This window comes from Xyrauchen texanus, chromosome 5 (assembly GCF_025860055.1).
Source record: "Xyrauchen texanus isolate HMW12.3.18 chromosome 5, RBS_HiC_50CHRs, whole genome shotgun sequence".
NCBI lineage: Eukaryota > Metazoa > Chordata > Actinopteri > Cypriniformes > Catostomidae > Xyrauchen > Xyrauchen texanus.
Genome location: NC_068280.1, coordinates 47691049 through 47715206, shown reverse-complemented (window position 1 = coordinate 47715206; position 24158 = coordinate 47691049). Strand labels below are relative to the sequence as shown.

General features: G+C 35.8%; 1 protein-coding gene across 1 annotated transcript; it reads left to right on the top strand.

The window, feature by feature from the left end:
• Positions 1-396: 396 nt before the first annotated feature.
• abcb6a (ATP-binding cassette, sub-family B (MDR/TAP), member 6a) lies at positions 397-22689 on the top strand. Its single transcript, XM_052127464.1, has 20 exons — positions 397-554; positions 1814-2366; positions 5620-5760; positions 6343-6532; positions 6674-6766; positions 6856-7048; positions 9848-9969; positions 10694-10803; positions 11338-11403; positions 12866-12991; positions 13296-13372; positions 13470-13533; positions 13615-13700; positions 14071-14128; positions 15768-15872; positions 16072-16246; positions 16330-16442; positions 16736-16830; positions 20614-20682; positions 20844-22689. The coding sequence occupies exons 2-20, from the start codon at positions 1851-1853 to the stop codon at positions 21001-21003; spliced, it is 2559 nt and encodes an 852-aa protein (XP_051983424.1). The 5' UTR covers positions 397-554; positions 1814-1850; the 3' UTR covers positions 21004-22689.
• The last annotated feature ends 1469 nt before the right edge of the window (positions 22690-24158 follow it).

The following is a 24158-nucleotide window of genomic DNA, read 5'->3' as shown; positions in this document are numbered from 1 at the left end:
ATTTAAATCTATTAATTCCGAGGGTTTGAAATGAAAATACGCCCCAACCTCAATCTCTAAACAAATATTTAAAAAAAGTCATCAAGTAATCATATACGACTATGATTGGTGCATTCCAGACAGCGCAAAGAAAAGTAACAGGTACCGCGTGACATAATTCCGCAGCAGGAACGATCTTGACAATAATTTACACTAAATAATAACACCGAGAAACTTTAAAAGCCACTGAATTGAAAACATATAGCGAAGAGTTCAAAATGAGAAACCATCGTAACTGAAACACAAATGTCCGCACATTTGAGGTCAATTTAACTGCCATTCTAACTATTAATTCCATTTTCGGCACTAGGACCAAGAGTCGCCGGCTGTCTCAATGTTATTGTTGTATAAGTCATGGACAGTGAGCGGCATGACACTAATATAGGAAGGACATTGAAATGTTTATCAGCGCGCCACAATTATCACAGTTCATCTGAGGGGGTAATTACTCAAGAGTACACTCGGGAAACCTAGAGGAATCTTCCGGAAATTGGAGACAGATCTTTTGAAACAAGGTTTTGTTGTTTGATTTTAATGGCGTAGCAACACATGTTTCTCAGTGTATAACAGCAAACTTATACAGAACATTACAGATGTGATTTAATTAATATAGACAGTTTGCAGTTTTGATTACGTGATAATATCTGTATGATTATAATATAATACTCTCACAAATCAGCGTGTACTGTGGTGGTATCACGGTACAGTGAAGGTATCAGATGGTAACTCTGTGATACTTTGATATATATATATATATCATGATACTAAATGATTACCATAGTCATATGGTATGTTCATGGTAAACTACTGCAAGGGATTCAGATAGGACAATAGTATTACCGTGCTACCATATAGGCAACGTTTTTGTGAATAAGTTGGCTTTTACATTTTGTGGTCAAAAGAACCATTGTAATACTATGTTTTTTATACATACTACCATGTTGGTATATATTTTTGTTGATGAACCATGAAAATACCATGTTTTGGGGCATGCATTATGAATATGGTAATCATTAGGACACCCTTTAATGAATTTATTTATCATTTTTTTAAATCCTTTTTATCTAAAAGCGTACAGTTGAATGTTTAAATATGTACACTGAAACAGTAGTAACGAAGAACTAGATAAACTTGACCTATCAAGACTAACTTTGATGTTGGGTTCTCTGCTTTGTAAGTTTAAAAGTTGTACGTTTGATGGATGTTACAGTAAGACAAACAGCTTTCTAGCAAGATAGATAGTCTGACAGACTGTCAGATAAATCGTTAAATAAATTGCCAGATAGATAGAGAGAGAGAGAGCAATTTAAAGCAGATAAAAGGCCTTTTGTGGGTTTGTTTACTTTTGAATCTTTGACAGTAGGAGTTGGAATTAACTCGTATTCCGTTGGCCCATTTGAACATTCCATCAATGTAAGTCAATGGGCTTTCCCACATTTTTGTTCGTCCACTGTGTGAAAACCATAAGTCCGATCATTTGGAAAAGACATAGTGCACTATTCCAGAACAGTCTGAAGGTCCGTACCAAATTTGGTGAATGTAGCTTGAAAGCTCTTGGAGGAGTTAGTATAGGGATTTTTAAAAAACCCTAAACAAAGTTTGTAAAATAAAAGTATTTTGGTTTAGTCAAGTCAACATAATGAGTAGGTGTGTCCAAACTTTTAACTGGTAAGTGCATATCAAAGTACAATGCTACTGCCATCTAGTACCATCACTTTCCTTTAGTATCACCAAAATATATTTGCTTCCTTACTATGTTTTTTTTTTCTTCCAGACATTCATTGTGTGGATCAACCATCATCATCATCATCATGGTGTCGATGAAGAGTTACTGTGAAGTAGGAGTCTCCATGCAGACAGTCTGGGTGGAGGGCGGCCTGACCCTCTGCTTCTATTTCACACTGGTGCCCTCCATCCTCCTCACCCTCTCCTTCCTCTTTGGCACCTTTTTGTGCATATGCTACAGCCGCAACGGCACGGACATGGAGCCCAAATTCATTCCTCGCTCACGGCTCTACCGACTCCAGGTGTGCCTGTCGGTGCTGCTCATCCTGCAGGCCTTGGGCTGGATGGTGTTTCGGATTGCCCAGGGTGGTGAGGTCCCGGGATATGTGGTACTCTGTGGGGGTCTCTCCATGGTGGGCTGGATTTGGGCTGTAGCTCTGCTGCGTTTGGAGAGGAAGAGGGTTCTGGTTCGGGATAGAACCAGAGGCCACAGTGTGGTTCTGCTGCTGTATTGGGCCATAGCTTTTGCATCTGAAAATCTGGCGTTTATATCGTGGATGAGCCCACATTGGTGGTGGGGTTTGGAGACGTCTAATCAACAGGTAATCACTAGTAACTGTATTTCGATTCATGAACTTTGACATTTATGCCATTGTGCTGATTATTTGTGGAAGTGTTGGAATGCTAGGAATGCTCACTCACCATGACACAGCATTGTAGTCATTTTAAGGCAAAAGATAATTATTGAGGATCCAAATGGTTTAACAACTCTGAATGACTCTGCAACTCTGTCAGGTTTGAAGACACATTGAGCATGTTTACATGCATGTTCTCACACCGATTTTTGCGCTGATTTCACGTGCCATGTCAACACCTTACCCGATGTTCTTACCAGCTCATCCAATGTGCGCACGTATTGAGTGGATGCCTTTTCACGGTTTGACGTCAAAAGTAGAGAATGACACGATTATTTCAAAAGTCACGTAAACGTGGATTTCTTGCCTTGTCAGATTTTTTAAATATGCTGATTTTTGAGAGTAATCAGCAAATTGGGGTGCATGTAAACAGACTCTGTAAACAGATGTGTCTGTAAATAGCAGGCAATAACATGCATGTACATTTTGTTGAGTCATGCTCAGTTCCCCATGCATGTTTGCTTGCCCTCCTAGGCCACGCCCCTAACCGGTCCCTATCGAGTGACAGTTGGTGTGACACTTACAGTGACACAGCAGTTTTGCTCCAATTACTCTAGTCTGAAATATGGGGCAAATGTAGATGGTGTGTTATAACAATAGCCAAATTTTGTCAGGTTAAGCAACAAAACTGACCGGTTTTGCTAGATTTATCTAAATGAGCAGTTTAAAAAAACCACAACAACAATGGCATTTTCATTAGTCTAATTTTTTAAACAGTTGTGGATTAATAATATCTAAAGGAATGATTAAATATTATGAATCTTAAATACAGGCCTAAGTGTAGGTCTTTCATGTAAATCTAATTCAAAAACATAAATGTAAATTAAAATCTAAATTATTTTCTAATATGTTTTTGTAATTTGTATTATTTAAATTTCACACCCAATTGTCTCATTTAGCAACAAAATTAGTAAAAAAAAAAAAATCTTCAGATTTCCTAAATAAGTACTATTGAATATAGTGCGTTTTATTTATTTTTTATTTTTTCAAACATTTATTGGTTTAATATATATTTAGAAATATTTAATGTAAATTTTAAATCTAATGTAAATACAATGCCATTTTCCTGAGTTTTATTTTTCAAATTTTTTGGTTCTGTTGTATTCCATTTTAATTCATTTGTGGTTTAATAAATATCTAAAATAATTATTTATTTGTTAAATCGTTAATGCAAGTCTAATTTTAAAACTGAAATCTTAAATGTAAACTTAAATCTAAATGATTTGTAATTAAATTTTTGCTTCCAATTTTGTCTGATTTAGCAAACAAAAATGGTCCACTGTTGTCAGATTTACTTTAAGTACTAAACATATAGTGTTCTTTTATCATTTTCAAAGTTCATGGTTTAATGTACACTACCGGTCAAAAGTTTTGAAATAAAACTTGTTCTTTATTATATATTTATTTATTTATTTCACATTTTAGAATAATAGTAAAGTCATCAAAATTATGGAATAACATAAATGGAGCTAAATGGAGAAATATTATTATTTGGTCGAAATCGAAAAAAAAATTTTTTGTAATGAAATAAATGTATTATATTTTTGTCTACAAAACTAATTTCAAACATTTAAGCATACGCCTTCAGATCAAAGACTTTTTAAGATCATGAGAAACATTTCAGTCAAGTGTTTCAAAACATTTGACCGGTAGTGTATATATTTCACAATATTAAATATATACATTTAATGTTATTAAATGTAATTTTAAAACAATGCCATTTTAATTAGTATAATTTTTTTTTGTACATTTGTGGTTTAATAAATATCTAAAATAATTATTTAATACGAATCTTAAAAGTAAGCGTAATTGTAAATATTTAATATAAGACGAACTCTAAAACTTAAATCTAAATAATTTTTCTAATGTTTTTGTTTATTGATTTATTTTCTCCACCCAATTTTGTCTGATTTAGCAAACAAAAATGGTCCAATTTTGCCAGATTTACTTATTAAATACTAAAAATATAGTGCAGTTTTCTCATTATTAAACTTTTATGGTTTAATATATATTTATTTAACAATATTAAATCAAATGTAAAAACAGTGGCATCTTAAAGGGTAACTAAACCCTAAACCAACTTTTTTTAGTTAATGATCTGTAAGCATGGGGCTTTATTAGTACTGGTCATTGATTCAAGTAATTTTTTTGACATTTGTGTATAAAGTGTTTAAATTCTACAATATATGGTGTAAAAACGTCTGAGTGCTGCCCTCTTCAGGTTGAACGGTGGCTACTGCAGTTGAATTTTCCTATTGTCTGTTGTGGTACTTCGTGACGTAAGCGGTGACAGCTGACGTAAGCAGGTTCCAGCTCACCACGCCAGATTCATGTACATGTCGTCTTGCAACCGTGTGAGGAATAATAATAACATAGAGTCTGACAGCAGCTGTCAATTAATCCGTCACTACGAGTCTCAGGTGCCCCCACCCCCACCCCCCGCTCAGCCCCGCACTCGGTTCGTTCCCTTTATCCCCGCCGGGGTCTGCCCACTTTTCCTGCATTTTCAAATATTTCTAGTGGGTGGAGTCAGACTCTGAGCAGGTGTTTAGTTACCCTTTAATAAGTCTCATTTGTTTAGACATTTGTGATATGATTAAATAAGAATAGTAATAATAGGTGCAATTGTAAATCTTTAATATAAGACGAATTCTAAAACATAAATCTAAATCATAAATGTGGATTATTTTTTTCTGTATTTTAATTTCTGCTCCCAATTTGGTCTGATTTTGCAAGAAAAATCACCCAAATTAAGTACAAAAAAATACAGTGTATGTGTTTAAATTCAAATAGTTTAATATATACTTAGAAATATTAATAGTAAATAATATATCTAATTGTAAAAGTTCATGTTTTGTTTCCTAATATATGAATATATCAACAGAAAAATCTACATGATATACACTTAATAAATCAAATCCAATCAAACCCTTGAAGCAAAAAGCAGTGATGTAATTAGATCGTCAATTCTAAGTTAAAAGTGTTGCATTCTTTTTTTCTTTACTAATAACATCTTGTATACAGATTTGATTAAACTTGTTTATATCAGCAAAGACACGCTGTCCATTAACAGGGTGAATGATACTAGCAGATATAGACAAGACAAACATAGTGTAATCACTTTGTGCATATTTAATTTGTTTTGCCATTATGTCTGCAGATAGAGTTTGCATTCTGGCTGGTGCGGTACTTCAGCACAGGTTTGCTCTTCCTGTTAGGACTAAAGGCTCCAGGGTTGCCACGGCGACCGTACATGCTTCTTGTCAATGAGGATGAGCGAGATGTGGAGCATGGCACACAGGTGAGTGACGGATAACAATTTTGGATAATCCAGTGAATTAAACACTTGACTTGTTTGGGATGCGTCCATCTCTGTAATTTCACATTACTCCGCACATTACTTAAAGCAGTCCTGCCCACAAAAAGCTGCAAATATATCAGAATTAGAGGTCAACCGATAGTGGATTTTGCCAATACCGATAACTAAGGTGGTGGGGGGGGCTGATAGATTTTAAAATCGATTTATTATATAGAATGTCAAAAACTTTTCTTAATCTTTTTATACTATGAGGGGCAAAGAAAATTGAGTCCAAAATGAATAAAATCCCAGATGCGAAATCCCAATAATAACCAGAAAAATTAAGATTTGGTGCAAAATGCAGAACTTTTAAGCATAAACAAGGCCAAAACACACCGGGGACTCTTATATTGAAATACGATATGATGAAAAAACTATCGACGTGGATTTTTGCAGATAACCGATACTTCCAAAAGGCTACTTTCGGCATCAATTAATCGGTAAAACCAATATATCGGTCTACCTCTAATTTGAATGTCTAAATCACTACAGTAACACATTTTATGATGTTTCATGTCTGTGCAGCCTCTCTTGGGTAATTCTGCAGAGAGTCAGTCTACATGGAAGGACTTTTGGAAGAAGGTGCGTCTTTTGGTGCCTTACATGTGGCCTAAAGATAACGTTCTGCTTCAGCTGCTGGTTGTGCTTTGTCTCGGCCTGCTGGGAGTGGAGCGCGCCATCAATGTGTTTGTGCCCATCTTCTACAAGAACATAGGTACAGTTTATTTTTTAGTCATGATTGGTTTAATATTGTAATAGGTGCTTGTCTTGTTGCTAGGCTGGTTTGATCAACACCAGCTGAAATGAAGCTCTAGCACAGGTCACACGCCCACACTTAGATTTCCTCTCTTCACAGTGAACGAGCTAACAGACGGAAGCTCTTGGAAGACATTGGCCACTACAGTTTGTATTTATGTGCTGCTGAAGTTCCTGCAGGGAGGTGGAGCTGGTGAGGGAACATTTCAGTTGTATTCAGTTTAAATTGAATATTAGTTCAGATCCGTACACAACTTCGTCTTCATCTGTTTGCATGTGCAGGTGCGTCTGGGTTTGTGAGTAACTTACGTTCGTTCCTTTGGATTCGGGTGCAGCAGTACACTAATCGTGTGGTCCAGGTACGTCTCTTTGCTCACCTGCACTCTCTGTCTCTACGCTGGCACCTGGGCCGCCGCACCGGAGACGTCCTGAGGAGCATCGACAGAGGAACCTCCTCCATCAACAGCCTGCTCAGGTGACACTTTAGAAAAATTTAGAAAATCTGCTTTTTATTTTGTAGTTTTTATGAGAGATGATTTAGAAAGTAGGGATACACCAATGTATTGGCTGCTGATATTTATCTGCACCATCGGCATATTTGTAATAAGCATGAAAATGCAAGAAAGACAGATTATTTCTAGTTATTAGTAACACTTTGTAAAAACTCAATCGAGAAATAATAATAGCCACAATAAGTAGAAGGGTCGGCACTCCTAAAACATGTAATATTTCAGTTGTATTCTTTCTCGTTCTCATGTTAATGTGGAAAAAACAGCATAAATGGATGTAGCAGTAGTGAAAACGGCACTTACCTATAGGCTACATAATGCGGGAAACCATCCAGAACACTTTGAATCTAGCAGACTTTGAAATATAAAAAAGGTATAAACGGATTCATTTTGTGAACGCAAAGCACTCCAGTTTCACTTAACAGCCATGTAATATCAAATGTCCGTGGTCATTGTGGATTTATTCACACAGTGTTAATAACAGGCAGTGAGACGCCTCTAGAGATGTCCTGCTCTATTTCTGTGGTAGTTATAAAATGCAAGTAACAGAATCTCAAAGTCTTCCTTTATGAGAAAGATGGGCATGTGAGTTAATCAGAGAGCCTTAGAATAATGTGTGAAAGTGAGGTTTGGCTTTACAGGTTGGCTGGGTTACAAAAGAAGCAAAACAAAACATTGAAAAAGTCCAAAGGATCAAAAGTAAATCGGACAAATAAGAGAGATATATTTGAGTTTAAATCAATTAATCATGACCCCTAATTTTCATTACTAGGTTCCTACCTTGTGAATTGTTTTGTTACAAATGTGTACAAAATTTCAAACAGTGACAACCGCTTGTCTCATTATTAAAAATGTGATTTCATGACATCATATAAATTGAATGTTACAGTCTGTAAATCGTTTCAATTATATTCCTTGCCCCACTCAATTGCAGAATGCAATAGTTTTAGTTATTCCTGTTAGAAAAACATTTAAATGTTACTCAAATTGCTCTAATTTTACTGTAAAATGATTATATGTTGGACTGCTAAACTCGAGGTTGCACAATGTTTTGATATTCCTCCTGAAAGTGACTAAATGTAGATTACTTTAATTTTATTTTGGAGTGATATTAAGTCAGAACTTGTTCAATTCGAGTAAAAGGAAAGTGTAATCTACATTTTGGAGCCACTGCTCCAAAACCACCAAAAAGCCTGACTACAGTTTGCAAGTGCAGATGGGGACAAAGATCTTACTTTTTGGAGAAATGTCCTCAGCTCTGATTAAACAAATTGGTCATATTGACCATCGTTATGTTTGGAGGAATAAGGGTGAGGCTTGCAAGCCGAAGAGCACCATCCCAGCCATAAAGCATGGGGGTGGCAGCATCATATTGTGGGGTGCTTTGCTGCAGGAGGGACTGGTGCACTTCATAAAATTGATGGCATCATGAGGAAGGAAAATGATGTTGATAAATTTAAGCAGCTTCTCAAGACATCAGCCAGGAAGTTAAAGCTCGTCGCAAATGGGTCTTGTGGCAAAATGGCTTAAGGACAACAAAGTCAAGGTATTTGAGTGGCCATCACAAAGCCCTGACCTCAATCCGATGGAAAATTTGTGAGCAGACTCAGTTACACCAGTTCTGTCTGGAGGAATGGGCCAAAATTCCAGCAACTTATTATGAGAAGCTTCTGGAAGCCTACCCAAAATGTTTGACCCAAATTAAAAAATTGCTACCAAATACTAACAAAGTGTATGTAAACTTCTGACCCACTGGGAATGTGATGAAAGAAATAAAAGCTGAAATAAATCATTCTCTCAACTATAATTCTGACATTTCACATTCTTAAAATAAAGTACTGATCCTAACTGACCTAAGACAGGGAATTTTTTGTCTATGATTAAATGTCATGAATTATGAAAAACTGAGTTTAAATGTATCTGGCTAAGGTGTATGTAAACTTCTGACTTCAACTGTATATTTGTTTGAGATTATAAATATATACAGTTTTGTCTTCTGTACAGCAGAATGAATGGATAAGAAATGCTTAGAAACTTGGCATAGCACTGTTTGACTTATAAAAAAGCTCTGGTATTATTTGCTTACAATATTAGCCTAATTTAAAGTGATAGTTTACCAAAAAGTGACCCAAAACCAAAACTTACTCACTTTCATGCCAGATGTGGATGACTTCTCTCTTCTGCAGAACACAAACAGATTTTTAGAAGAATATCTCCGCTCTGTAGGTAGCTCTACAAATCACATAAAGGCCACATAAAAGTAATCCATCAGACTCCAGTGGTTTAATATACGTCATCTGAAGCAATGCAATCACCTTGGGTGAGAAAAAGATTGATATTTCAATCCTTATTTACTTTAAATCTTCATGTTCACTGTAAGAATGTGAAAGTGAAAATGGAGATTTACAGTAATAACAAAAAGGACTTAAATATGGATCTGTTTATCACCCACACCTATTATATTGCTTTTGAAGAAATAGATTTCCCCACTGGAGTCATATGGATTACTTTTATGCTGCTTTTATGTGATTTGTGGAGCTTGAAAGGTCTGGTCACCATTCACTTGCATAGTATGGACCTGCAGAGCTGAGATATTCTTCTAAAAATCTTTATGTGTTCTGCAGAAGTAAGTAAGTCATACACTATGGGATGGCGTGAGGGTGTGTAAATGATGAATTTTTCTTTTTGAGTGAACTATCCCTTTAACCAATCCCAATCATTAAAATAATAATAATGGGATTATTTCTGTATTTTTATTTCAACAGCTACATTGTGTTCAGCATCATCCCCACCATTGCTGATATTGTTATCGCCATTGTCTATTTCATTTCCAACTTCAACGCCTGGTTTGGCCTCATAGTTTTCATTTGCATGGCCCTCTACCTCAGTAAGTACCAAACAAAAATAACTTGCTGTTAATGTCAAATTTGCAACAGTCTGTTTTAATGGAAAAAGCTGATACTTGCCTGCTTTGTTTTGAAAGTAATTGGTGAAACATTGCTCTTCTCCAGGCATTAAATAAGAATCAGTCACACCAGACATCTTGAACAATTTAGTCTATATAAAACACTGTGTAGATCAGCGATCAGGCCTACTTCTCTAGATCTAGTTTCTTAAGTCCAACCATACTTAACACATAATGTGCCAGTTAAACCTGTAGACCTTGTTAAGCTGGTTCAGTCAACTTTCATTTATGGAATTAGGGTTTGTAATAGGATACTAACATAATGTATTCTGTGCAGTATAAACTGTATACTGTTTGCTGTAAATTTTCATTATGGGTTACAGGCAGTATTCCACACTATATGGGACTCTGTTTGTATAATACACGTTTTGGCAAATGTAATATTTTAATGCATACAGTAACTTTGCATACTGTACACAGTACACATATTTCATACTGCAAAGATAGTATGTTCTATGGCATAAATACTCAACAAAAACGGCAGGAAAATAGATTCCCAGCATCAACATTTAGCACCCCAATTAGAGTGGAGGATCACTTGTGCACTTGCTTGGCTCTGAAGACCTGAAGAAAGAATCATAATTACATATAGTGGATCTGCATTTGATTTTTGATTGACTGCACTTTTATTGCTGTTTCTCATCAGCTCTCACAATCGTTATCACGGAATGGAGAACCAAATACAGGCGAGATATGAACACACAAGATAACAATGCCAAATCTAAAGCTGTGGACTCTTTATTGAACTTTGAGACGGTATGGCAAGAGGGTTTCCTCTTTGTTTGGCTAAGGCCTGAACTTTGTTGATTCAGACTATCTTACGAATTTAGTACATTCAAAACGAGAACGTTAGTAGCGCTTTACCATAAGCTTCTATTTGTTAATATTAGTTAATGCATTAGGTATCATGAACTAACAATGCACAATAAATATTTTGCAGCATTGAACAATTGTATTTCTCTTAACTAACATTAACAAAGATTAGTCATTGTTTGTTCATGTTAGTTCATAGTGCATTAACTAATGTAAACGAATACAACTTTTGATAAAAATATATATATATTATGATATATTGAAATTAACGCTAACCAAGATTAATAAATGCTGTGCAAGTATTGTTTATTAGTAGTTCATGTTAATTCATTTGAACAAATAGAACCTTATGGTAAAATGTTATCAGAACATTTGTTGTAAAACCATAATATAAATGCATTGACGCAAAACAGTTTAGTGTTATTGCACGTACTATACAATGTATATGATGTGATTAAATTATGATTTTGTCAACAGGTGAAATATTATAACGCAGAAAGCTATGAAGTGAGTCGCTTTGAGGACACCATCTTAAAATATCAGGTAACAATAGTTTTTGACTCTTTTTATATATATATATATATATATTTAGACAGCCTTTCACCCTAGATAAAAGGGGACATTTTTTATATAATTGATAATAATATAATGTTTAAGAGTTATTTTATTTATAAATCATGTATAAATGTTATAACGTCTGTAATTTGTAGTTAATTGATTTTAAATTAATTTAAAGCTTAAGACTGACTCGTAAATGCAGCTTTAATAATTTATATATATATATATACTCTACAAGATATATACACTACCGGGCAAAAGTTCTGAAACACTTACTCATTCATTATTTTATATATATATATTTATTAACTTCTTCCTCTCTAATATGTGTTGAACATTTTAGAATAATAGTAATGTCATCAAAATTATTGGATAACATAAATGGAACTATGGGATTTATGTAAGCTCAATCATTGCTATTTTCCTAGCTGAAGTCGACCACAACACTACATCCACCCTCAAGGAGGTAATGACAAACTCGGTAGGAAATTTTAGCAAGCATCATTGACCAATCACTTCCAGCTGTTTAAAAAGCATCCCAGGGTGAAACATCAAGTAGCTGGTTGAGAAAATGTCTAGAGTACATATTTGCAAATTCTAGGCAAAGGGTGACTACTTTGAAGATGCTAAAATTTAACACAGTTTTGAATTATTTTGGAATTTTGTTTAGTCACAACATAATTCCCATAGTTCCATTTATGTTATTCCATAGTTTTGATGCCTTTACTATTATTCTAAAATGTGAAGAAAAAAATTATAATAAAAAATAAGTGTTTCAAAACTTTTGACCTTTTGTATATACTGTACTGTACTCTACTGTACGATTAATCGTACCGATTAGTGGTTCTCGCTCTCGATGGGGCGCGTGGTAAGTTGTGCGTGGATCGCAGTGAGTAGCATGAGCCTCCACATGCTGCAAGTCTCTGAGGTGTCGTGCACAACGAGCCACATGATAAGATGTGTGTGGATTGACGGTCTCAGAAGCGGAGGCAAATGAGACTTGTCCTCCACCACCCAGATTGAGGAGAGTAACAGTGCCACCATGAGGACCTACGAAGTAGTGGGAATTGGGCATTCCAAATTGGGGATAAAAAAAAAGTGCCACATCAATCTTGGCGGCTGGAAGTGATTGGTCAATAGTTGCTAAAATTTCCAGCCGAGGTTGCCATTACCTCCTTGAGGGCGGATGTAGCGATGTGGACAACTTCAGCTAGGAAAATAGCAATGATTGAGCTTACTGTTCCATGGGAAGAGGGTCTGGAGACATGAGCGAGTCTATGAGAAAAATAAGCTAAAAATCTGAAATATTGAAGATAGGTGGCTCCCGCAGCTGGGCTGAAGGCACTGGTGGAGGTGCGGCAGGCAATAATGGCCGGCAGGTTATTACAGCTACTTGTGCATCTGTTTATATATAATTATTATTATTTTATTTTTATTTATTTTTCAGGAATCAGAGTGGAAGACCAATGCTTCTCTGGCCCTCTTAAATCAAACTCAAAATCTCATCATTGGTTTAGGTCTGCTGGCCGGTTCTCTACTGTGTGCCTACTTTGTGACCGAGGGCAAGTTTCAGGTACAAATCAGGGCACCATAGTTATTATACCGCCTGTTAAAGACAGGTAGTGTGTGAACTTCTTAAGTCATCAAATGATCTGGATTGTAATACAAAAAGTTTTGCAAGAAAAAGGGTTTGTTAAATGTGTTTACAAAACTGATAGTTGCTACTCTAAATTTGATTGAATGAGCCAAAGTATATAGCCTGTTATTATTAGAAGAGATATAGAATACTGTAATTTTCCCTCCGAAAACATATCTTAGGAATGTGTCTGTATTCTCAAGGTGTGGAGAACTGTATTTCACTTGTCTTGCTTTTCCAGGTTGGAGATTATGTGCTGTTTGGAACATATATCATCCAACTCTACACCCCTCTCAACTGGTTTGGAACATACTACAGGTGTGATACATTTCCCTTGTGGTTTATAGTTATCGGCAGTTTATTGGTAAATTTGATTGAAAAAGCTGACAGCAAACGTGTCTTTTTCCTCGGGCAGAATGATCCAGAACTCTTTCATTGACATGGAAAGTATGTTCGTGCTCTTCACTGAGGAAGAGGAGGTGAGCAAATGACTATCTTTGAAGTTAATTTCACAGCAGCATTAGAATAATTAATGAGCATATAATTAATTATTTAATTAGGTGAAGGATGATGTCAACGCAGGGAGCCTTTACTACAGGCAGGGAAAAGTAGAGTTTGAAAATGTGTTCTTCGGCTACACGCAAGGGTAAGTACTGTAGATAAAAATAAATAAATCTAAAGTCAATATGTGGCGGTGCCACAGTACAGTTACAAGATGGTAATACCATGAAACTTTAAAATATACCATGTTACTGAATGGTTAATTGGTATATACCATATGGCATGGTATTAACATGGTATTAGCTCCAAGGTACTTCAAAGAATACTATGGTATTACCATGATACATATCCCAAAAACATTTTGTTATTGTGGTACCATGTCCAAAACCATGGTAATACCAATGGTACTTTACTTTTTTGTGATTCCAGTAGTTAGTATAGCCAAACATTACAAATGAGCATGATTGAATTAATAATGTGATCTAACAGTAATATTTTATATGATGTTTTTGCAGCAAGGAGATTCTAAAAGATGTCTCTTTTACTGCACTCCCTGGCCAGACTGTAGCACTTGTAAGTTTTTATTCTATTCTGTTCTAATCTAATCTATTTTTCTCTTCTCTTCTATTCCATTCTGTTAAATTCTGCTTTGTTCTATTGCTATTCTACTCTATAATGTCCTTTTTTTACTCTACGTTTTACTTCTATTTTATTATCTAATATTCTGCTTTGTTCTGTTCTATTCTTTTCTGTTGTACTCTATTCTGCTCTATTATTTTTTTCTATTCTATCTAATCCTTTTTATTCTATTCCATTTGGTTGTATTCTACTTTGTTCTATTCCATTCTGTTGTTTATTTTATCTATTCTATTCTACTATGTTCTTTTCCATGATGTTCTATTATATTCTGTGCTGTTTCATTCTACTCGATTCTACTTTCTGTTGTATTCTATTCTGCATGATTCTACTCCATTCTGTGCTCTTTTTTTTCTGCTCTATTCTATTCCATTCTGTTATATTCTATTCATTTTATTCTATACAACTGTGCTAATCTGTTCTATTCTATTTTATTGTATTCTATTCTATTCTGTGCTATTCTACTCTATTATGTGCTGCTTTATTCTACTCAATTCTATTTCATCGTTCTTTTCTTTTCTATTGTACTTTGTTCGGTTCTATTCTGTTTTTCTATTCTAATCTATTTATTATATTCTACTTCATTTTGTTGTGTTCTGCTTTGTTCTATTCCATGCTATTCTATTCTCTGCTGTGCTGTTTTGTTCTACTCTATTCTACTTTGTTCGGTTCTATTCTATTCTACTCCATTCTGTGCTGTTTTGTTCTACTCTATTCTACTCCATTCTGTACTGTTTTGTTCTATTCTATTCTACTCCATTCTGTGCTGTTTTGTTCTACTCTATTCTACTCCATTCTGTACTGTTTTGTTCTATTCTATTCTACTCCATTCTGTACTGTTTTGTTCTATTCTATTCTACTCCATTCTGTACTGTTTTGTTCTATTCTATTCTACTCCATTCTGTACTGTTTTGTTCTATTCTATTCTACTCCATTCTGTGCTGTTTTGTTCTACTCTATTCTACTCCATTCTGTGCTGTTTTGTTCTACTCTATTCTACTCCATTCTGTACTGTTTTGTTCTATTCTATTCTACTCCATTCTGTGCTGTTTTGTTCTACTCTATTCTACTCCATTCTGTACTGTTTTGTTCTATTCTATTCCATTCTGTTATGGTCTGCTTTGTTCTATTCTATTCTTTTTGTTCTACTATTGGATTCTGCTCTATTCTATTTACTTTGTTCTATTGTATTCTATTATATTATGTGCTGCTATCTTCTAATTCATTGTCTTATATTCCGCTCTGTTCTTTTCTGTTTTTATATTCCTATCTGATTTTTCTATTTCAGTTAGTTTTATTCTGCTTTGTTCTATTCTTTATTATGTTTTTCTGTGCTATTCTCCACTTATGTGCTGTTTTATTCTGTTCTATTATTTTCTATTGTACTCTGTTCTATTCTGTTTTTCTATTCTATTCCACACTAATATGTGTTGTTCAGGTACATTTACTTTTGAGAATACATCTAGATGTAAAGACACATCACAACTAGTTCTACTGTAAATTGAACATGTATTTTGGCTTTGTTTTTGTTAATACAGTATGTGTAATACCTGAGGATTTTTTTGGTTTTCTTCAGGTTGGACAGTCAGGTTCTGGAAAGAGCACCATCATACGCCTGCTTTTCCGTTTTTACGATGTTCAGGGTGGCTGTATAAAGATAGACGGTCAAGACATTTCAAAAGTGAGTCTGTCTTTAATAGAAATGTTCACGACACCAAAATGTGGGCTTTGAATTTTTGCATTACGTTTGGGACAAATATTTTATAAGCCGCTTGTATTTTATTTTCCGCTGGTGTCCACTCTGTGTTGATTCTTTTGCATAATAAATATGGTAAGCTGTAAGTGTTGTGTATTAACTCATATATCTTGATGTGTCTTAGGTGAAGCAGTCATCTCTGCGTGCTCACATTGGCGTCGTCCCTCAGGACACTGTCCTGTTTAATGATAACATTCGAGACAATATCCGTTACGGTCGAGTTACTGCCACTGACGAGGAGGTGGAGGAAGCTGCTATTGCTGCCGACATCCATGACAAAATCATAGCCTTCCCTGAAGGTGAGAAATAAGAATAAAACTTTTGAGACTAGAATGGCTTTATTTTTGTTTCTTTGATATTGATGTTCGGTTTGTATTTGTAGGCTATGACACTCCGGTGGGTGAGAGGGGTCTTAAGTTGAGTGGAGGAGAGAAGCAGAGAGTCGCCATCGCTCGTACCATCCTGAAATCTCCACAGATCGTTCTACTTGACGAGGTACAAAGCACCACTGCATTGTGGGACAATACTTACATAATATTTGCAGGACAATGGAATTATCCTAGTTTTAGATGTTGTTTTTGTTGTTGACATTTTTATAATCGTATGAAATTATCTAGAATATAATCAATTAATGACAATGTCCAAGTCCAATTCAATTAAAGAACAAGGTTGAAATTGAATTACTTTTTTCATCACAGACTAATTTACTCTCTTAAGCTGATACAACTTGACTGGAATTGACACTGTTTTGCATTTATATTTGATATATTGATGTCCTCTACCCATAGGCCACCTCTGCACTAGACACCCAGACAGAGCGAAACATTCAGGCCTCACTGGCTAAAGTCTGTGCCAACAGAACCTCCATTGTCGTGGCTCACAGGTATGCACATAATTAAACATAATAGTCACCAACAACTAGATCATCAAAATAAAATAAGTAATAATATAATAAAATAATAAATACAAAAACAAGATATACATTCAAACAAAATCAATAAAACACATACCCAATGAAACTACAAATTCCTCTTCACAGCCACTCCCTGAGAACCCTCTAAAAAAGCCAAATAACCCCCTGACATCCTGATGAACAAATCCCATTTCCCCAGCCTTCTAAAAAACATCTCCTCAAACACCACCACCTCACCCATCTCCCTGCACCATTCCATAAATGAGGGTGCCCTAGCCGACGTCCATCCCCTGAGGATGATTTTCTTACCTACCAATCATGACTCCAGCTAGGACCCTACTTTTGAAATAACTGTCCACAATATCAAAAGTCATCCCATCATTCAGGATACAGAGTCTGGGGCTAAATGAAAGTTTTCAACACCTCACACATGAAGTTCTGAACCCCCAACCAAAATTCTTGGATCTTTACACATCCCCAAAATACATGTATTGTGTCCCTGTCTTCTAATTGGCTCCGCCAGCAGGTGTGTGTGTCTTTAAGATACAACCTATACAATCTAGAGGGGGTCCAGTAGAACCTATGCAAAATCTTAAATTGCATCAGACTTAGGACTCCTTGCTTCTCTAGATGCTGACTTGATGCTTTTTAGGATCCTAGCCCACACTCCCTGCTCCAATACCAGGTTTAAATCTTTCTCCCATAATCTTTTGAGAGAATACGAAACTCCTTCCACCAGTATCTGTCACTTTAGGGGGGTGTACACTACTCCCAAAAATACTGCAGAACAGGTGGCGCAGCAGTAAATACCTAAAGAACTGGGATCTAGGAATCTTAAAATGTTGAACCAAATTATCAAATGATCTCAGTACTCCACTCTCATATAGGTCACAGAGTTTAGTAACCCCCCTCCCAATTCACTCTGACCAACAGAAAGGGGATTTATTAATATTTAATTTGGGGTTTAGCCATATGCTTGAGGCAACATTTAAATAAATGTCCATATTAAACACTCTGGACATTTTTGTCCAAACCACGTGCAAATGCAAGATAAATGGGTGTGACTCAACTTCTCCGGTTAGTTTGATCGAAAGGCTTTGCAATGGCGAAATAGGGGAAAGGACTTCCTGTTCAATACAAAACCAGGGAGGGGCTCTCTCAGGTGGGAGCGACCAAAGACCCAAATGTCTGAGACCGAACGCATAATAATAAAACAAAATCTTGGGTAGGCCTAGCCCACCTTTGTCAATCAGCCTAAGTAACTTGGTGAAATGTAACCTGGGGTGCTTACCATTCCAAATAAAGGACTTCACTATGCTATCAAATTGTTTGAAATAAGAGAGGGGAGCATCTACAGGGAGAAACTGTAGCTGGTAGTTACATTTTGGAATACAATTCATTTTAATAATTTTAAATTAAATATTAATTTCATAGATAAATGTAATGAAGCTCACCTGCCCACATCGCTCTGACCTTTGTATTAAAGGGTAAAACTCTGACTAAATCACATAAATTATCTGGGAATAAAATACCCAAATACTTAATGCCCTGTTTGGGTCATTGAAAGGCACCTGGCTGAAAAGCCGTTACTGGGCAATACGCAGTCAGAGCCTGTAAATTCTACATTCGCTTAGATCTTTGTCCTGATCTGGGCTCGTGTCATGGTTGGGGGAGGCTTTCCATTCTTTAATGATTCTGTATGAACTTCTATGAGAAGTGGAGCCAATTCTGTAGCATAAGATCTAAAAAATTCAGTGGCAAAACCACATGGCCCCGGATCCTTGCCTGTAGGTAAGACCTTAATTACCTCGTCAAGCTCCTCCAAGTTTATCTCAGAATTAAGAGAATGTTTTGGCTCAGTCGTCAATTTTGGGAGATCTAATGGTTCCACAAAGTTTCTAATGTCTTCATCATTAGACGAAGACATGGTACTATAAAGATCAAGATAGAACTCTTTAAAAGCATTATTAATATCAATGGCCGTGGTAAAAATGTCACCACCAGCAGATTTCACTGAAAATGGTAGAAAAAGATTCTCTCTGCTTTATATATCTAGCCAAAAGCTTCCTTGCTTTAACCCCTGACTCAAAATATGACTGTCTTGCCCTGAATAACCAAAACTCCACCATCTGTGACAAAATAGTATTATATCTGTGTTTCAATCAGGCCAATTCTATGAGGCCATCAGACAACATTCAGGGCTTCAGCTCTACCTCGGCACTTTTAATATTCCCTTCCAACTCCACGAGTTCTCATGCTTTGGATTTGGTAAATGAGGCATACTGTATGATCAGACCCCTAAAAACCACCTTAAGTGCCGCCCAAACCACACCCACAGAAGATACTGAGAACCAGTTGGTCTCCATATAAACATTGATTTCAGTATTTAACATGTTGCTCTAGGGGTCTTCCACTTTTGCTTAACTATGATCAGGGGCTGAGTCCATTAAAAGTTTAAAGTCTCCTCCCAATATTATATCATGAGGGGTGCCAGCGGCTTCCAACATCGCTTTAAGATCAATAAAAATTACTTGACCTCATTTGGGTCCACTATTAAAATGATGTAAGTTGTGTATCTATTTAGACTCATTAAGTGCCTGAGAATATACTTATGTGTAGCTTATGTGTTTTGTTAGCTCAATATGTTTTTGACAGCCAGTTGCATCTCAGGAAATTTCAGTATAAAAGTACTTAATCCTGTTCTAGATTTGTCCAGATTTATTGCATTATTTCTTTGATATACGAAAAAGAAAAATATATCAAAATATATTCTATTCTATTATTTTCTAATTGTCAAGAAAATATATATATAAAAAATGACACTATCTGGGCATTTTGTAGATTCATTGTGATGGCTATAAAGACCGGAATATGTTGGAGTGTTTGGTGAAATTCCTATGTCAGCTTCAACCCTTAAATGCATATGTAACTTTTTCTGTTAAAATATTTTCTTCTATCCCGGCTTAATATGCATAGAAAACTTTGTTGGATAATTTTCTCAAACTAAACTTCCTGTGTTTGTTTTGAGCGACCTGCCCAACAACGTTACTCAACCAATGGTGTGAGTTGAGGGCACAACTATCTGACTGTTTGAACAACTGCAGATGAGGGGAGTTTTCGGAAAGCTGATTTGAAAAGAATGTTTATTTTTGCAATCCCATTCGATGGCGCTAGTGTCACAGAAATTACATACTTTAGTTTGAATTGTTCCAGAGTGAAAACATTATTTTAAAATGCTAATAATTTTATAATTAATTTCACTCGAATAACTGTTTCATGAAACCTAAGACCAAAGGTTTTATCACAGTAAATTTTCAGAATAACACCACTTCCTCTTGCTTGGAAATTTTTTTTATCTTCGCTTATTTTGGTGAAGCATGTCGCTTAATTTGTCCTTGTTTTTTTTCTTGGCCAGATTGCTTTTTCTCTTTGCAAGATCTGGCAACACTACAGCTGGTATATCACCCACCCTTTGCACAGAGAACTTTAATTTTAAAAAGAACATTACTAACCCTTCTTATTTCATTTTTTTCCTAACCAGTTACCATTGTGAAAGGAAGCCGCAGATCATCGGAGCAGTAATGAAAAAACACAATTTCTGCTCCGAACAAACCGAAATTAAAAACATTTCATTTTTAATCTTTGATCGACTCCCTTGCAATGTGTGTCAACCAATCAGAATAACGTATTTAACAATGCCATTATTTAAACAGAATTATTCCAATAATTCTATCATTAATGTGTGTTCCATAGATTGTCGACCATCATTGGAGCTGACACGATTCTTGTTCTTAGAGATGGTCAGATCGTGGAGAGAGGAAGGTAAGAATACATATTTGTTTTCTGTTTTTTCTTGAAGGATTAATGCAAAATTCAGTTTCAACAGCTTCAATAACTGTCTTAAGAGGATAAGTCATTCACTATGGGTAAATACAGTATATGAACCGTCCAGTGTGAAAGTCCAATATAATTGTTTCTCACAGGCACGATGAGCTGTTGGCAAAGGGAGGGCTGTACTCTGACATGTGGCTGAAACAGCAGCAAGCGCAGGAATCTGATTCATCCTCTGACACTGAGACCAAGGACAGGAAACCAGAGAAACTACAACCCCCAGCATCCACTGCAGAACACAAGGGTCATTGAACAACACTAAATGTACAATGAGACTACCCATGCAAATTGCATTCATTTTAAATGAAACCAATGCTGTTTTGTCATTTTAGCATCATATTTATTTAATAGCAGTTTTGTATTATTTTTGTGTCAGGGGCCAGTTCTTAAGTGCATATCTTGTTATAGGTTTATTTCTAAGATATTTTAGTTTGTTTTAATCATTTTGTTTGACATCCACTTGCACTCGACACTCAGTTCCCTTGCATTTGGATGGGTCTTACATAATATACGGGTCATCTGACATTACATGTAGAAGATGAATACAATAGTGGGTTCATTGATGATATTTTGTGTTATTTATGAGGTTAAAATTATTTTAATTATCCTACAGAATTTGTTTGCATAGTATGTGTGTGTGCATTTGTGCATGTGGCTGTGCAAAACATAAGTGCATTCATAATGTAAATTAATTCATATGGCCTTTAATGAGAAAAGACTGACTAGATGTTAACGTGCGTTGTTTAAAACAATGCTGTGACTATTGTTTTTCCCTCCAGTACTATAATTTGAAGTACTACATTGCTACGAGTAAATTAATACACTTCGGTATGTTTAATGTACAATGGATTTGTTATTTTGGCCTGTTATTTGAGAGTAAATCTTACAATTTGCCATTCTTTAAAAGGGAAATTATGAAACTGCTGTTTGAATAGGGTCTAAAGTGACACACATTGTAATTTACCAAATTTAAGGCTACTTTTTTTTTACTGTTAAAACTGACTGATGAATCATGAAGATCATGTTTAAGATTAAAGCTGAAGTATGTAACTTTTTCAGTGTTAAAATACTTCTAACTCAGATTAACATGCTAAGACAACTATAAGAAAGCATTCATAGGTTAATTTAACCGAAAACAGTAAACACTATAAAAAGTTTCAATTTTGTTTTGAGGTGCCCGCTTGGCCCTGCCCACAGCAAAGTCTCTCGACCAATGGCTTGAGTTGAGGGGCGGGGCTATCTGACTGTTTAACCAACAACTGACCTGCGTGTTCGGAAATCTGATTTGAAAACGGTGTTTATTTTTGCAATTCCATTCGGTGGCGCAGAATTCAGCTTTAAGTTTAAATTTAAGACATTAAACATGATTCTGTCTGTTCATTTCTGACATGTCATTATGTGCAAGGATGACTATCAACTTATTGAATGTCTTGTATTTTTTATTAGTCCTTTAAGCTGTATGTTTCAATATTATTTTTGTGCTGGAAGTATCACAGTTTCTTATGCAGCAACAATAAAGTGGTACTTGTTGCTTAATTAATTTTTGTACTGTACAACAAACTGTGAGGACAAAGAACTATATGGGATTGACATTAAACTCGGGGGACATGGTCAAAATTAGCCATTGGGAAATGTTTTAGCATACTATTCTTTAAATATGTGTAGATTTCTAGACTAAAAAGTCTGTTGTCAATTTTAAAAAAAACATTCTGACATAGAGAATTTACCTTGGGTAGGCAACACTATTACAATGGATGGCAAAAGCAGTTTGTTTTTGTTTGTAAAGATTCTCATTGTATTTTATTGGACAATGAAGCCAAAGAAGGGCTTATATTTATATGCATGATTTATTATCATGATTGAGCACATGCTGCACAATTGTTTATATATAAGCTGCCTTCATGTTTTGTGTAAAAAAAATAAATTACAAAAATCTCATTGGATTGTAAAGTCTGTGAGTATGTTTTGCTTATTTTGTGCACGTTTGTTTTGGGATAAGATGCGTGGAATGACTGTCTCAGACATGGAGGCAACTGAGGTTCATCCTCTGTCACCCGGATTGAGGCGAGTCACTACACCACCACTAGGACCTAGAGCGCATTGGGAATTGGGCATGCCAAATTGGGGAGAAAAATAAAAAAATCATATGTAAATCTTAATATTAATGAGCCACGCTTTTAAGATTAATTACCTTACGTGATGTTTGCCTAGTAGTAGTTTTAGCTTGTGTGACTGATTGGACTCAAGAAGAAATTACTCATATCGGTAAATTTGGGCAGTCACACCAAGGAGCTCTAAAATAGTGTCATGATTAGATGTAAATGTTTCTAGCTACAAAATTTTGCCTATGACAGTGGTTCTCAACATTTTTGACACCAAGGCCCCCCCACTGTCCAAGACAATATTTGAAGGCCCCCTCGCCCCAAAACTAGATTAAATTGTGTCTGATTAAAATAATAAATCACTGTATAATTTTTGATTCTATAAGTTTCAGGCATACATCTCAAAGTATTTTTTTGCATTTTAATTTAGTAGGATTATTTTTATAATTTTTCTCCCCGATTTGCCATGCCCAATTCCCAATGCAATCTAAATCCTTGTGGTGGCGTAGTGACTCACCTTAATCCAGATGGCAGAGGATGATCTCAGTTGCCTCCGTGTCTGAGACAGTCAGTCCACGTATCTTATCACATGGCTTGTTGAACGCGTTAACGCAGAGACATAGCGCATGTGGAGGCTTCTTGCTATTCTCTGTGGCATCCACACACAACTCACTACACGCCCTACCGAGAGTGAGAACCACACATTATAGTGACCACAAAGAGGTTAACCCATGTGACTCTACCCTCCCTAGCAACCGGGCCAATTTGGTTTCTTAGTAGACATGCCTGGAGTCCCTCAGCACACCCTAGATTCGAACTTGCAACTCCAGGTGGTAGTCAGCATCTTAACTGGCTGGTATACCCAGGCCCCCCAAGTAGGATCATTTTAATATTTCTTATTTTAAATTAATTTTAAGTCACCTTGAGTCCCCCTCAAGGGTGCGCTGAGGCCCCCTAGTGGGTCCCGCCCGCTGGTTGAGTACCACTGGTTAATGAGACCATACAAAGTGTTTTTACAATCAGGTAAATCCCTAATTGAGCCGCATACAAATCACAGAAAGTTTTATGTGTCTTACTGGAGATATTTTTATATACAAAGTATAAACATTTAAACATATGAAATCCACGATTTATTAACTGATCCGCAAATTGAAATTTGTCTCATAAGTCTCTGTAAAATATGTTTTTAAATTTCTTCTCCAGTAATCACAAACGACTGTGATTGGTCCATCTTGACCAGCGCTTAGAAAAGTAACACTTATCACGCGATTACGACCTTTATCAGCGTTCTAGAAAATTATACAA